Source organism: Hylaeus volcanicus, chromosome 2, assembly GCF_026283585.1.
Source record: "Hylaeus volcanicus isolate JK05 chromosome 2, UHH_iyHylVolc1.0_haploid, whole genome shotgun sequence".
Taxonomy (NCBI): Eukaryota; Metazoa; Arthropoda; class Insecta; order Hymenoptera; family Colletidae; genus Hylaeus; species Hylaeus volcanicus.
The window spans coordinates 22,694,087-22,709,257 of NC_071977.1; the positions used below are offsets into that span (position 1 = coordinate 22,694,087).

Sequence of the window (15,171 nt, forward strand, 5' to 3'; positions counted from 1 at the left end):
GTTCGTGAATTACATTTTCAAAACTATGAGAATACGTTTTCGGTTGCAGATGCCGGCTCGTCCCTTCTGTGTTACCCTTCCGCGGCGCTTCAGAAACTGGTACCGTCAATGGACCAATCCGCGATCGTATCCACGAGTCAAGCCGAAGTAACGAATAACGACAGAATAGAGATACTCATGAGGCCCGTGATGCTGTTTGTCCTACAACAACATAACTTGCAACATTTACAACTTGCCATGAAGCAATCGCTCCGTCGCGCTGCCTGTCGAGTTTACGCGATGCAGGCGTTAAACTGGCTGCTCAGGAGTGTTACTCAACCGATATGTCTGCATGACTTGCTTTGGTGGTTCGTTGCTTCTTTGACACCAGCTGTGTCACCCGAGCCTATAGACGCGAATGACGAGGACAACCGAATTGAGAAGAAAGATGATCACGTAAGCGCACGTTAATATAGAAAATTAGTGCTTATTATTAAAACATTGTTGACCGTTCACGAATAAACTCGTATTTGCACTTGTAATATCTATTTCAATTTATGAAACCTAGGGTGACATAACAAAATTTTATAGTTATGTCAGTTATATATACATGTGTAGTTACGTAGACTATTTCGTTTCAATTCATTGTGTTGGTAAAATATAAATAAAGTTTATTAGAGTTTATGTGGATTATTTCAATTTCAGTAATAGCCGGTGACATGAAGTCGCTTCTGTGTAGAATAGCCGGTCAACAATGTGTTAATAAAGAATTATTAATTTTTTAGGACATGGTTGGTGTATGCGAGCATCCTCTCAGCGACCTAGTAATCGCAGGCGAATCTGTTAATCCTCTGCCAACAGTATTTCATACTTTGTTACAAACCATTGCTGATCTGATGCTTCTGCCACCACTTGGTAAGCATCTCATACTATCTATAACCAATGTTCACCGAGTAATATCGTCAATTTTATGCCTAAATTTTAGGATCGCCACTACAGGAAGCTGCTATCCGATGCTGGGGCATTAAATTCACCCCTGCGGATCATATGTTTCTCCACAGAAGTCACGTGTTTAGTAACATCAGTAAAATACTCTCAAGATCCGAAGAAGAAGAGGATGTCACTATGAGTATGCACGAAAGCCATCAGTCGACCCATTCTCAGCAAGTAACTAGTTCCGTGGAGGTTTTGAAAGACTTGACGTGTGGCGTTGAAATCAAAGCCTCGAGTAGGCAGGCTATGATTGGTAGTTTGACTGACAACTCGACGGAAACTTTCTGGGAATCTGGTGACGAGGACCGCAATAAGATTAAAACGATTACCATCAGCTGTGGCCCTCGTTCCCTTCCTCGAATGATATATATTCATATTGATAACTGTCGCGATTTAACGGTAAGTATTACTTTGCAATTTAATTGTTGCTCCGCTACAATTTTGTTTTTATCGTGTTCGTGTTGTAGCACAAGGTATCCAGTGTCACATTTCAAGCAGGCAGTAACGTAGATGAAATGGTCAAACTAAGAACCGTGGAGATTGAAAGCCGATCAGCTGGTTGGATCAACTGTCCGGTTATTGGTAATTTCGGAACATACTGTTAATGACACTGTTAATTCTATTTGAATACTGACGCTAGCTTTTCTGTAGATCCGCGTCATGTTGTCGTGGGTCTCGAATTAAAGAGCCCGGACAATTCTTTACGAGTGCGGCAAATAAGAATTTTAGGCGAGGTCGAAGGGGAAGCCTTAAAAATCGGAAAACAATTGAGCGCTCAAAGGATTCAACAGAGAAATTGCGAAGCAGAAACATTGAAAGTGTTCCGTTTGATCACTTCTCAAGTAAGTTAACTACATTTATATATTTGTACAATTCTAGGCATATTTATAATTTATTTTCACGTATCAGGTATTCGGCAAACTTATACAAGGAGAGCAACCCCAACAGCAAGTGGAATCTGCGGAAGGAGTTAACGAAGACTTGGAGGATAGCAACGATCTTCGAGAGCATATGGTTGGAATTTTGTTCAGCAGAAATAACCTAACGCATCTACAAAAGCAAGTTTGCACGCATATCGTGCAAGCTATTCGGAAAGAGACTATTCGCCTATGGGAAGAGTGGGAAACACTTCTATGCTCGCCAACGCCTGCTAATAGTTTGCTGAGCGATAACAGCGATTTACCAAAAGCAGCTGATACCTATTGCTTCGAAATGCTATCCATGGTTCTTGCTTTAAGCGGTAGTTCGGTTGGACAGTACTATCTATCGCATCAGTATGGATTACTGAAAGACTTATTGAGTCTGTTACATACTGGTTCAGCTAGAGTGCAGCGTCAAGTATGTACTTTATTTTTCGTTATTTCAACCTTCCAACATATTAAGTACTATTTTGTTTTTATTTGTTCAGGTAACGGCTCTTTTGAAAAGAATTTTACCCGAAATCAAGCCAGAAACATTGGCCAATGTCATCAATGTTGATCGATTACCGCCCACAGACTTTAGCATTGTTTCGGCTGCGAATAATGGGTTCACGCATAGCACAGACTTTGATCAACACGCTCCAGGGATTCTCGATGTTTTCTTAAGTTGCATTGCGAAAGCATTAACGGTACAAGTTAAAGTAAAAGGTAAAGAAAACGGAAAGGCTCTACAAACTGCTGCATTAGCAACGAGCATACATCCAAAGAGTTACGTTGGGTCAAGATGGTGGTTAAGAGGATGCATGACTCGAAAGTTAGCTGAAGTGATAATTCAACTTCTGAAGGACATGGCGTCCGTAAGTGTTGTTTAAATTTAATTTACAACGTTTGACTGATTATTCATTGCTGATATTTTTATTCTAGGGTAAATTATCAGACGCGTGGGCATCCGTAACCAAAGCAGCCATTGCTGAAAACATTTTAAATCTCACCAGACTAGACGAGAAAAGTCGCGATCCCACTGAATGCCTTCGAACTCCAACATTATGGTTGGCTCTATCCTCCTTGTGCGTTTTGGACTCGGATCACGTCGAAAGATTATCTTCTGGACAATGGAGTGGGACTGAGGGACAACCACCACCACCTCGAGTAAGATTAATGAATTGCTTTCACAAGTCCTTCAATCACATTTTTAATTTTTAAAAACTATCGATTACTTTGTTTATTTAGCCAACGTGTAGTAACCACGATGACGGCGAAACAACGGCAATAATCCAGTGCAACGTTTGCGGAAACCTATGTGCTGAATGCGATCGAATTTTACATTTGCATAGAAGAACACAAATGCATGTAAGGCACGTTTGCAAGGAGGAGGAGGAAGCCATACGGGTAGATCTCCACGAAGGTTGTGGCCGAACGAAACTGTTCTGGATTTTGGCCCTCGCCGACAGCAGAACGTTGAAAGCGTTGGTAGAGTTTCGCGATGGTTCACCAAGGAAACCAGTTGGCGCCACGTCGGGAATCTGCAGATTCTGTGGCACCACTGGGAACACAGGCTTGCTAGCGATAGGGAACATTTGCTCGGATCACGATTGTCAAGAGCACGCTAAAAATGCGTGCAGCAAGATGCACCTATGTGGACACATCTGTGGAGGTGTTCGAAATGAGAAGACTTGTTTGCCTTGCCTCCACAGATGTCTACCAGGCAGCGATTTGAAGCAAGACGCCGACGACATGTGCATGATTTGTTTCACGGAGGCTTTGTCAGCAGCCCCAGCGATTCAGTTGCAATGTGGTCACGTTTTCCACCTGAATTGCTGTAGGCACGTTTTAATGAAACGATGGGTAGGACCGAGAATAACGTTTGGATTCTCCCTGTGTCCGATTTGCAAAGTGCCAATGGAACATCCGACCCTAACCGAGCAGTTGACAAGTATTAACGAGTTGTACGAAGACGTTAAGAGAAAGGCTTTGATGCGAATGGAGTACGAAGGATTACACAAGTAAGTACCAGTTCTGAACAAGTATCGAAAGGTACATATAGGTGTTCGTTAAGTTTATACTGTTATTTCTGTAATCAGGGCTGAAGCAACGTTTACTGGCGGAAAGTACCACCAAGATCCTGCTGCGTATGCAATGGAACGATACGCGTATTACGTTTGTTACAAATGCCAAAAGGCCTATTACGGTGGTGAAGCTAGATGTGACGCACAAGTAGGCGGAGAATCGTTCGATCCCACAGAATTAGTATGTGGAGGATGTAGCGACGTGGCAAGGGCTCAGATGTGTCCGAAGCACGGGACAGACTTCCTGGAGTACAAGTGCCGTTATTGTTGCTCAGTGGCAGTCTTCTTTTGCTTTGGAACCACCCACTTCTGTAACCTCTGCCACGACGACTTCCAACGTGTCACCACCATTCCAAAAGGTGAACTACCTTTGTGTCCCGCAGGTCAGTCTATTCCTCGAGATTTTTCGTTTCCTCTTAATTTAATTTTCTATATATCTAACCGCAATTGTTCGTTTCATTTAGGACCAAAGGGAAAACAACTCGAAGGCGACGAGTGTCCATTGCATGTGAAACATCCACCAACCGGAGAAGAGTTCGCGCTAGGTTGCGGCATTTGCCGTAATGCACACACTTTTTAAACATTTTCGAATTAATTAGATATACACAGGATATGCAAACTATCTCACGATTTGTACTCGATGTAACGCGGTTGGTGATTCTCGGTGGATCTTATCAATGCAACTATATTAATGCAAGTGGACCTATAATTCGATGGGTATCCTCGTAATAATTACGCATCTCTATTCGAAGTAAAAGCTACGGTGTGTACCGATTTTTTTCGAGAATCCTTATAATTATCGCAATCGTGGAATTGACGCAATATAACTGGATGCAGGAGGAATAATCAAATAGTCTGAACTGAGTAGATACAATCATGAGTGAGAATCTGATGATGATGCGTGAAACTCTAATACTTGTTAAGTATTACATAAGTCGTTTTTATTGGTAATTTTAGAAATTACTAAAACGCATAGAGGAAAGATAGGAAGAAAGTTGTGCGTGTATTAAACTTCCATGGAAAGTGAACAATGAGAGGGTACACGTACATAAGTCATGCGATGTGTAGTGATTTGTTTGGTAAAATATTCTAGATGTAAGTGTTTAATTTAATGTACAGGTTGTTCCACCAAAAAGAGTATACCTTGATTTGCTCTTTTGAATAATAGAGAAAAGGGTTGCCTGCAGAGTTGTATGGTACTTCAAATATTATAAATTTAGACTATTGTATGCATTTAGTAACATTAACTTAATATTCAAATCTCCTAAATATCGCTTCCCACAAACTAGTGCCATCGTATTACTCCCCCCACGAAGATGTACAACTTTTGTAAGTAGCACATCTTCCTATTACTTGATACAGCAGATACGTTGAGGTAACTTGTTTCTAGCGGGACACCCTGATAATATAATTCTCTACACTATTTGAGATATATTTAATTATTATCGACAATGATCCTAATAAGTTATGTATGTAGGTAAATTATGTATGTGAAAGAAGTGTGTTATTTAAAATTGTGAATTAAACTGTGAAGTCTACATAAATTAAAGCAAAAAAAAATATATATATATAAACTTGAATAAAATAAAAAGTACAGTTTGTGCTTTATGGAATGTATCAAGATTCGAATTGTCGTCATTCAAAATAGTTATAAAATTCGCATTTCTTGTCTTTGAAACTTTCATTTGTTTTTTATACTTTTCCAAACGTATAGTATGTGTACCGTTATGTTTCCGGGTGTTATTTATTTGGTTACCAGTGTAATTGCCTTGTACTACATGCGCTGTTTGTAAAAATGGTAGAATCGCTGCGTATATTCGTATACAGATGTAATGTGTGAACGATAATCACGCATTAAGCGATGGTTGTTATTATTTGTGTTTCAATCTTGTGCAGATCAAATGAAAGTAATGATTGCGAAAAGATATTGCCTTTTACTCACCTGTTGCCTCGTGGAGAGCTGGGATACCTTGTCGAATTCCGCTGTATGATGATACAACGCCATTACGCCGTAAACCATTGTAGAGTATATTCGTGTTTTGTTGAACCCTCGAAGTATTAATACTTCAAAAATGATACTTAAGCACTTAATATTCGAATAACGATCACAAGCATTCGAAATTTATTCGTGGCATTCGAAAACTCACAAAATAATCAAGAACTTCAGACTCTCACACATTCACGCTGCACTTTCTTTGAAAATGGTGACCAAATGATTCGAGAATCAAAAGCAGCGCACTTTTCGACTCCCGATTGATCGATCCAAGATGGCGCGCGGGCAGCAGCGCCACGGCACGGCAGTTAGTCTTAAGCAGTGCGAGGTGTAACGTGTGTGTGTGCGCGCGATCCTGACGTTTTTCGCCTCGATCAGCGGTAAGTAGCCTTTATTTACGAGTCGTGCAACAATAGTTACATAATTCCCGAGTCGCGTGATCCGTGTGTACACGTTGTTCGGTTAGCCTTTGGCGGGAAATGTGTGTTTTCTGATGGGAAACGTTGGTGTATCCGCTCGGTCGGAGATGATCTCCTACGCACGTTCGTGCCACCCTGCCAGCACTGGCTGTCAACTCGCTCTGTTTATTTTTACCACGAATCGGAGCCAATTACAAGCCGGGTGATAGTTTAATTGACCGAAATTACGTGTCTTCTTTGTTCAGTGAAGAATTCTCCAGTCAAGATTTACGACAACTGGCGTTTACCGATCAGATTCTTTACGAAACATTCTACGAAAAACAATAACCGGATCATCTGTATTTAGACAATGATTGTGCGCGTAGCTAGTCTCTCTGATTCATGTTTTCAGAGTATATCAGTAAGATTTTATTATCACGGTAAAGAATTCGTGCTAAGTTGTCGTCTGCTGTGTCGATACTTAACCTCACTCCGTTCACTTGACTTGGAGTACTGTCACGTTATAGACGCTTTCGAGGGTATAAGGTCTTTGGTTTCCGGTAGTCGATATCGCTTATAGCAGTCAATGTCACCCTGTTTCATTGCCATTCGTTTTAAGAGAATTCATTTTAAGTGACATTTCTTGACATAATAATACGTCTAAAGACACTGGATATTTGTTTTCGATCGGTCGAAAAGACGTTACTGGGTCGAACGATTTACATGTAGCTTTAATATTAACCACCACGCGGTGTGAATCACGATCAAAGCCAGTGCCGCAAAAGTAGTTCCTGTTCAGTAAATTGCTGCTCCGTTTGGTAGGGTTAACCTTCCGGTGGCTCGCGAAACAATGTTCAGCTTTGTTTCGGATGCGATAAGACTGTCAATACGAATATAATGAGCCGGGTGGCTGGCAGACGCGTTTAATTTTGTACTTTTTCAACCGCTGGCGTGTTTATAATTGTCGCTCTGGATATGGCATCGCACGCATTCCTAACGAATCGGTGGCGTGTCCAGGCAACCAGGAGGGAACCCGTGAACTAGAGCATTCCAGTGGGAAATACCCTCTTCGCGGGACCCGTTTAGATTCACGTGAAACTGGTTTTAGACACGTGCGTACCACGCGGTCTAATGCATTTCACGCGTCTCACGCATCCAAGAGTCGAGCACGCGCCTCTAGCATACGGAGTGAACGGCACGCACACTATCATTCGCACCGACAGTACACTTTGCCAGCAATAATGAATGACTCGTTCTTGTCCGTTTCCGTTTTCTCGGGAAACGCGTTGCTCCAGGCCAGTGTTTCTCATACTTCTCACAGAAACCCTCGATAGAGGAACATTCTTGGAGGTCACTCTGCGGTAGAATCAGGGGTAATTCTAGAGAACAGGTACATTCTTACCGATTTCGATGATTTGTAAATATGTTGTGGAAATCAACATTTTGAACAACATTATTTTATACATATAACCGTCGCTCGGCCTTAGTTTCCGAGATATTTGCACTGTTTGTTCAATTAAAAGTACAGGGCTTTGAAAACCACTGTTTCAGGCGGCGAGCATAGGAAAGACTACCTGACACTGAAGCTACAGCCTTCTATTCTTTGTCTCGTTTAATTCAACTTGCATTTCTTTGTTTTCTTTTTCGCACTTAACTCGCATCAGGATCGAGTTTCTCGAGTTTAATTAAGATAAATGTCTCATTTGTCGCCTCATGTTTTGACAGTCGTCGCTCCGAATGGAGTTAGAAAATTCCGTGTACTATTTTTAGCTTCGTTATAAGATAAGACTTCTTATACGAAGTACAAGCACTATCTTTTACTCTTTTTATTAAAACAGTTACTTGCATCTATGTTTAATATTCATAGAAACTAGTTTGTAACTGTTTTAAATTCGTTTATAACTCGAAGGGAAAATAACCTTGCAAAACATTAAACTAACTTTAACATCGCGCGTATCCTGAAAACCAGTTCCACTGGAAGATCATCTTGTCCCGTTATTTTTACTGATACACATGCATTGCATCGTGCCATATGTCGCGACCGATACCTGTAAAGAAATTTACATTCGGACGGTACCATTTGGTACCACCAAGCACGCCATCGCAAATGGGGTTTATTCTGCTTCTTTTTCGCGAGTATTTTCTCCAATACTCGCCGCCGAAATATTTTTTCACGCTTCAGTGTAATGTTTCATTGCGTAAGGTAAGTACATTAATGTTACTGCTGTTACCGAGTTTACGATTTGAGGTAATCCTCTCGTAACCAGCCTCCATTCCACATTTTTTTTCTTCGATTAACTGCGTTAAAATATTTGCGTTTGGAAATTTAATATTTCATCGTTCACACTTTTCCACTTTTTATACTTATATTTTTATCAGCATTCAAATTATGTTTCAACGCTACTTGTCGAGTAAAATGCAAGTTTTGTATAAAAAGTATTATTGTAACAGCTGTTAGCTATGGTCTTGAAACAGGCAGAAAAAGACACATCTATTTCCTCTTCGTTCTCGATTAGAATTCCTTCTGATGTTCTCCATGTCACCATTTGCTATCGAGTCATCGCATAGCTCTTGTCAGCGAGTCGATCGCGTACTTGGATCGTCGACGCTAATGAGAGTGCGTCGTTGGTCTTTCATCCTTCCTGAATTTTCATCGCAGATGTCCCTCTTGCTCGGCGTTAGAAAGTTGTAAACCCGCCATTAACGCATCGGTGACCACTCGGAGTGCATTAATTGGACGCGCGTCGCCTACGACGACGAATGGCTCAATAAATGTCTTCTCGTGTAGACCGCGGCTCATGAAATATACAGGACAGACAGTTTTTTGCCTTTCCCGCGTAAAAAAATTCTCGGCGTTCAAAAACAGAACACTTTCGAGACCGAATTTCAATGAGTTCGACGAAATCGCGCCGGTCGGGCGACTTTCGGATCGGGAATTAATCACGCTGGATCGATCGTGGACGAACTCCACGGATTTGGTTAACAGATTTTTAGACGGACAGAGAATTGACAGAAAACGGACAGTATTATGCTCTCTTTTTAGGGTATTTCTAAAATACACGTTGGGATTTGGGAATCCTGTTGGATAATTTTTAAAATAAAATGGCACAATTTTTTTTAGATACAAATCATAGGCGGATATATTAGATTTAGTATTGTTAGAACGTTACATTTTTACCAGAAGAGTATGGCGAAGGTCCATTATCTTTTCATAACATGAACATTAACAAAGAAACAATGTATCCTCGCGTATCTACCATCTCTGTATTTGGAACGTATTATGTATGCAGAAATTATAATGTCCTGATGTTGAATTTTCAAAGATAGCCTGTTTTAATACTCCTCCACGAATCCAAGAATTAGTACAAGAAGAAGACTTCGACTTCCTGCGTTCTTAATGTAATTCCCTATCTCAAGGACATCAATTTTAATTCTATGAAAGAACCTATAGTCTTTAATTTCCTTAAGCGATTCAGGCTCTTTCCACGCGGGTAGTTTGAATTGTATCACTGGATAGGATCGCAGACGTTATTTAAATCTCGGGTTTCATCGCATTCAGAGTGTGACTGTGCACCGTTTATTGTAATTACGTTAAAGCTCCGTCAACGCCACCGTTCTCATTACCGAGATTAACGGCATTTTAATTGCTCTCGGGTGTACTTAAGGTATGGTCCAACCGTCTGAACTCCTGTTGCTGAGCTTTTTGTCGGTGAGAAATTTTCAAGTCATATAGACGAATTGCAATGATTTATTCGTGTTAATTGACAGTTGCGTCAGCGACTTGTCGCGTGCTTTAAATGATTAGCCTGAAGCATAACTTACTGGTAACTTAATCCAACATTCCATTGGCTAAGTATACGTATCATCCATCAGAATTCAATTCAACTTTCGAAGAGTTTTCCAAAGAAGGCTTCAAGATCTTATTTTTAATAACAAAACGTTAAATGAATACTTAAACGGCATTGCATGTACTTTTATTTACACCCTTTGCACTCGAAGCCTTTTTTACTGGTATCTGGCGGCTACTCGAGATGCTTTCTTAGCATTCTATTGCCACGAATGCTAAGCTTAAATTGATTTCGAAGATGAGGTCTTTAATTTGAGATTTGAAGATCTGGTCACCCTTACCCCATCGACAATCATTTTATAAACTTAAACAAACATTATTGCTGGTTGATTTACTGCGTCAAACCTGAGAGTCACCTCTCGGGGGCGAAGGGTTAACGTTCTTTTAAAGAACACTTTACTATACGAAAATATATATAAACTCCGAAATGGAAAGAATATTATGAACCATACTCCAAGAGATTTTAAATAAGGAAGAATAAAGCTTCGAAATACGCAACTAAGGAATCCATACAGAATCTCCCCACGAAATCTGATGATTATCTCGCACTGAAACCTGAAGCGTCCCAATCGATAACGAAAGGTCCTCGAGAGGGTCGAAAATTCGGAGGTCGCCGGGGTTGGTCGCAAATTCCGTTTACTTTGCAATTCATTCGAGGTTTCTGTCGCTTGGAACCGGTCGACCGCGATAATTCGCGACCTCCCGCGACCCGGGAACTGCTGAAAAATCTCGAAGGCCAAGATCAAGGTCCGCGGAAGCCCTCGGCGGCGAAACTCGTTACCGGTTCGCAGAGGCGAGCGCAAAGTTCGCGCTGGACGAAGAGGGAGAGAAGGAGCGCGCAGATTCGCTCACGCGTACACACAGGTGCGTGGAACCAAGGTGAATGCGCCTTGAACGCCGTGGAGCACCTTCAGTCGTATCCTCTTCTTCTTCCCTTCAACACCGGCGGGACGGTACATAGCCGGCTACGGGGTCTCGCGTGACGCGATTCGAAGCGTTGCTCATTTCACGGGACTCCTTTGATCACGAAGCCACGGGAGTGTTGCTGGTTACCGAGAAAGAGCGATTACGGTTGCAGGTGGGAGCACCGAGGAGAACGTCGACCAGTCTCTGTGTTTCAATTTACAAACTTGGATTTAAATTTCAATTTGGTCCTTTGAAGGAGACCGATAATAACTGAAAGAAACGGAGCACGGGACTGTATCGATTAGGGATAAGTGATTCCAGATTGTAGATATAAGGTGGGATTAGATGTGATAGAATAGAATGTTTATCGTGAAGTGCGAAGCTTTGGAGCTCGGGGCTATTTTTTCCTGGACCCGAAGAGATCGAGTGACTGGAAGACGGTTGAGAAATGGGATGCAGAGGGACCAGCGATTCCGAGGGTGAAGGCGACTTGTGAAAAATTGGTGGGAGACAGTCGAGGGTGATAACGCGTCGAGGGTAACAGCCTTGGATACCACGTACACGTATTTCTTGAGTGCGTGGTGTCTAAATCATTCAGAAGAATATATCTAATACTTAATTGCTGAGCATCTTCAGGCCATACAAGTTCCTATACAAAAACCAAGCAGAAGTACCTCTCAAAGGAAAAATAAATCTTTTTACTTGTATAAGCTTTCATTAAAAGAATTGTGCGTAGATGAAGAATTTTCTCGTACCACCGCCAACAAAGAAAGCTTGATTGTAAGGCTGAATTTGCGGAAGAAGAGGACCGTTAAAAAGATCCAACAACTAAAAACACCTACTCGTGGACGAGGTGTCTCGAAAACGTTCTTGATTGGTCGCATTGATTCGTCACGATGCTTCAACGCGAGCACCCCTATAAAACGAGTCGCTAGTTTCTGAGCATTCGAGGAAGCAGTTACTGACCTAGGGTCGCGGAGTCATGAATATTAAGTGCCAGGCTGACTCGTGAATCATGTCCCTCCCCTTGCATTAACACGTAGTTCGTAATTAAATAGCAGTGTTATCTCACGATAGCCTTTTATATCATCCAATGTCGTCGAGCATGTGAATCTTGCGCCTCGAAACTTATACTTTTATACTAATAACTTATAAAATTATACTCTTTGGGACTTCAAAACGGGAGGATCGAAAGCTCCACAGCTATTTAATAAATGGTGTGCGAGTTAGAATGTTATTTTCTGTGAGTTGTGCTGTATTGGATCGATGAGTTAGGATTGGAAGTAGCGTGATTGTGAAAATTTCTAGAGAAGAAAATATTGGTGAATTTCTGTGATATGGGAGAGGAGCTTTACCATGATCGTCGTGACTTCGTCGGAGATCACAGTGGTTGAAGATTTTTCAAAGGACACCTTAGGAAGGTAGGTCAACAAGGTCTTTTAATTTTCCAGATTTACGTCAATGGATAAAAATTGCTCGCAGTATAAAATCAAAGATACGAATTTTATGTTAGGCTTTTTTCGTATGAGAATTCTCGAAAGTAAGAAAAGTCGAGAAATAACCAATTACTCGGCCGTTGACCCAAGGAGTAATTCTTTATTCCAGACTTTCCTAAAGTGTTGAGTTCTCTAGACAGGACGGAAACGTTCGATACTGTTAGAAACATCACCGTTCCGAGCATAATCGTTCGCATTATCGCGGAAGCGTGACGCACGGACGTCTTCGGATAAGGGTTATAGTCCTGCTCGAGTTACGCGAAATTACGCTAACGTCCCCCGAGATACACGAAGTCTAACGGATACAACGATCGCAACGACCACACAAGAAGCTGGCCAAGAAGCTGCGCGTTATTTCTGAGGATACTCCACGACGTTCAAACACTTAAATAAAGAAAGACATTCCTGTGGAGGGCGTTGTGTTACACAAGAAGAAATCCTTCGTCATTTTATTTTTACACGAAGAAATGTTCAGATCATCATTTCTATAGCTTCTTAACTCAGTTAATAAATAAAAATATTCATCATTTTGACTCGACGATGCCTTACCCTTTAGATAAGTGTTTTTTCTTTGGCACGCTCAGTTTTTAAATAGATCAGTCAAGTAACTTTTGAAACATCGTGTGCCCCACCGCAAGATTTTCTTTTTGGAGTACAATTGAGGACGCACAAAGGTTATGATCCTGCTTGAGTTACACGAAATTACACTAACGTCTCGCGATGTACACGGAGTCTAACGGATACGACGATCGGAATGGACGCACAAGAAGCTGCACTTAGCCTCGCACGGCAAGAAACGACATTATTTTACGGTATTGTTACCGCGCGATTTCTATCCCATGGCATCCGAGATGACGATCTTGCGCTCCAATCGAGTTTTTCAGATGCTTTTGCATTTTTGGTCCCAAAGCACCCCGGGTTATCGAGAAACGCGAAAAGGCCGTGGAGTGAAATTTTGATCGATAAAAGAGCACGGTTTGCGATGGTTTGTTGACTCGAGAGCCCCATTCCGCGCGAGGCGGCTTTATCGTTGAAATTCACCTCAAGACGACAAGAAAGAGACGAATGGATGTTTTTTAGGTCGGTGAAATCCAACGGGTCGTTTCTCCGTCGCGGATAAAGCAATCGTGTTCGCTGGTCGTCGAGCGCGATCGAAAGTAGATTCGGTGCCGCGGTCTTTTAGTCACGATCTCGCGTAGAGTGGCGTAGACGAAGGTCGACCACGAACTTGGCCTCGTTCGGCCTCGAAATCCTAAGCGCACAGGCTTCCTCGTTTATCGGTCTGTCGCTCAAGCAAGAAATTTCGAATCGGAAGTGACCCAAACGTAGTCGATCGTAGTCGTTTTTGTAAAAGATTGAAAATATTGACATTTCTTCAACATTAAACCCCTAGAAAATGAATGACTGTATTCATTGGAGGATTTCAGTTATGTAAACGTGTGCATTTTTATCTGATAGTCTCGACCTGGGAGATCCTCTATACGAAGGAAACGAATTTATTTTTTACGAGCGTCTATGACTTTTTTTTTCTAAGAAACTGCTGATGATGTTTAACGTCTGAGATTTGTAATAATTTTTAAAATAATCCACCGAATGATTTTTTCTTTATAAATTCCTGAAGAGAACCCTTATGTCGAAACGTTGAAACGTAGCAACCCCCTTTAAGTATTGTACCCCAGCGAAAAGAGTGTCACAAACGCCACCCTTTTATAAATTAGTAATACCTATCTTTTTAAAAAATCAGTCGAGTTGCTTTTCACAAAAGCATACGATCTTCCGTTACATCTCGCAATCACCGTTAACCCGTGGACCACGTAGTATAATTGTACAAACGATCGCACGAAAATCGCTACGTTCACGGTATAACGTAGGCTGAAAGTAATGGATTGATATCATCATTGTTCTCGCAGACGTCTCTTTAAATAGAATATAAATTCGCATGAACGTCGGGCCGGCTGTCCCATTTGTCAATACAGCTTCCCCGGAACGCAGGAATGTTTGGACGTTGATTTGTTATCTCGTTTAAATTTTTGTCGAAATACCGGTTGCACGGAGGGAAGGCACGGTCGATTACTCATTCGAAACGAATCGCGTCGACCTGCATCCTAGCGCGAGACCAGTGTGACGATGATTCGCGACGGTGAATCATTGATAAAACGCAGACCTACTTGGCGATTACGCTCTCCAGGATTCCGCCTAATGGCCCCTTCGAACCGGTATCGATTATTACGGAGGTCTGCGGCTTGCACGGTTTAAATAACAGTTTGCGGAAAGACTGACAAATTACGGTTTGAAAAGAACTGTTGGAATTGTATATTTCTCTTCTTCAGAGCGGAGCTTGTTAGCTTTGAATCGACTTAATACCGTGATAAGTTAAGAATACGTAAATAGACATCAAAATCTCCCAGATGTGGGATCGAAATAAACTCATTTTCAGTATTTTAATAAAATGGAATGATTCTTCAAGTTTAAAGGCGTAGGTTTTGTTTAGAATACCATAAGACGTTTAAACGTTTCTATTTGAAAATCTATACTTAAAATAAAGTCCACGAGCTTGCCTACAATTCAAGGAA

General features: G+C 41.5%; 3 protein-coding genes across 5 annotated transcripts in view; 2 read left to right on the top strand and 1 right to left on the bottom strand.

Annotated features, from left to right (window-relative positions):
* LOC128885019 (E3 ubiquitin-protein ligase MYCBP2) overlaps positions 1–5,875 on the top strand; it is a 279,219-nt gene extending 273,344 nt beyond the window's left edge. For all 3 annotated transcript variants that reach the window (XM_054138756.1, XM_054138754.1, XM_054138755.1), the window contains 11 exons: positions 50–435; positions 765–894; positions 965–1,371; positions 1,440–1,554; positions 1,624–1,814; positions 1,882–2,310; positions 2,381–2,749; positions 2,817–3,041; positions 3,123–3,895; positions 3,974–4,341; positions 4,423–5,875. In XM_054138756.1, the coding sequence (XP_053994731.1) occupies positions 50–435; positions 765–894; positions 965–1,371; positions 1,440–1,554; positions 1,624–1,814; positions 1,882–2,310; positions 2,381–2,749; positions 2,817–3,041; positions 3,123–3,895; positions 3,974–4,341; positions 4,423–4,538 (3,509 nt within the window). In that variant the 3' untranslated portion in view covers positions 4,539–5,875. The remainder of the gene's footprint in view (positions 1–49; positions 436–764; positions 895–964; positions 1,372–1,439; positions 1,555–1,623; positions 1,815–1,881; positions 2,311–2,380; positions 2,750–2,816; positions 3,042–3,122; positions 3,896–3,973; positions 4,342–4,422) is intronic.
* The window catches only part of LOC128885021 (uncharacterized), a 48,783-nt gene extending 42,637 nt beyond the window's left edge, over positions 1–6,146 (bottom strand). Inside the window, exon 1 of the mRNA XM_054138761.1 lies at positions 5,901–6,146. Coding sequence (XP_053994736.1) covers positions 5,901–5,978 — 78 coding nt within the window. The 5' untranslated portion in view covers positions 5,979–6,146. The remainder of the gene's footprint in view (positions 1–5,900) is intronic.
* Positions 6,147–6,253: 107 nt separating this feature from the next.
* The window catches only part of LOC128885020 (WD repeat-containing protein 47), a 93,196-nt gene continuing 84,278 nt past the window's right edge, over positions 6,254–15,171 (top strand). Inside the window, exon 1 of the mRNA XM_054138759.1 lies at positions 6,254–6,331. The gene's annotated coding sequence lies outside the window, so the exon portion shown is untranslated. The remainder of the gene's footprint in view (positions 6,332–15,171) is intronic.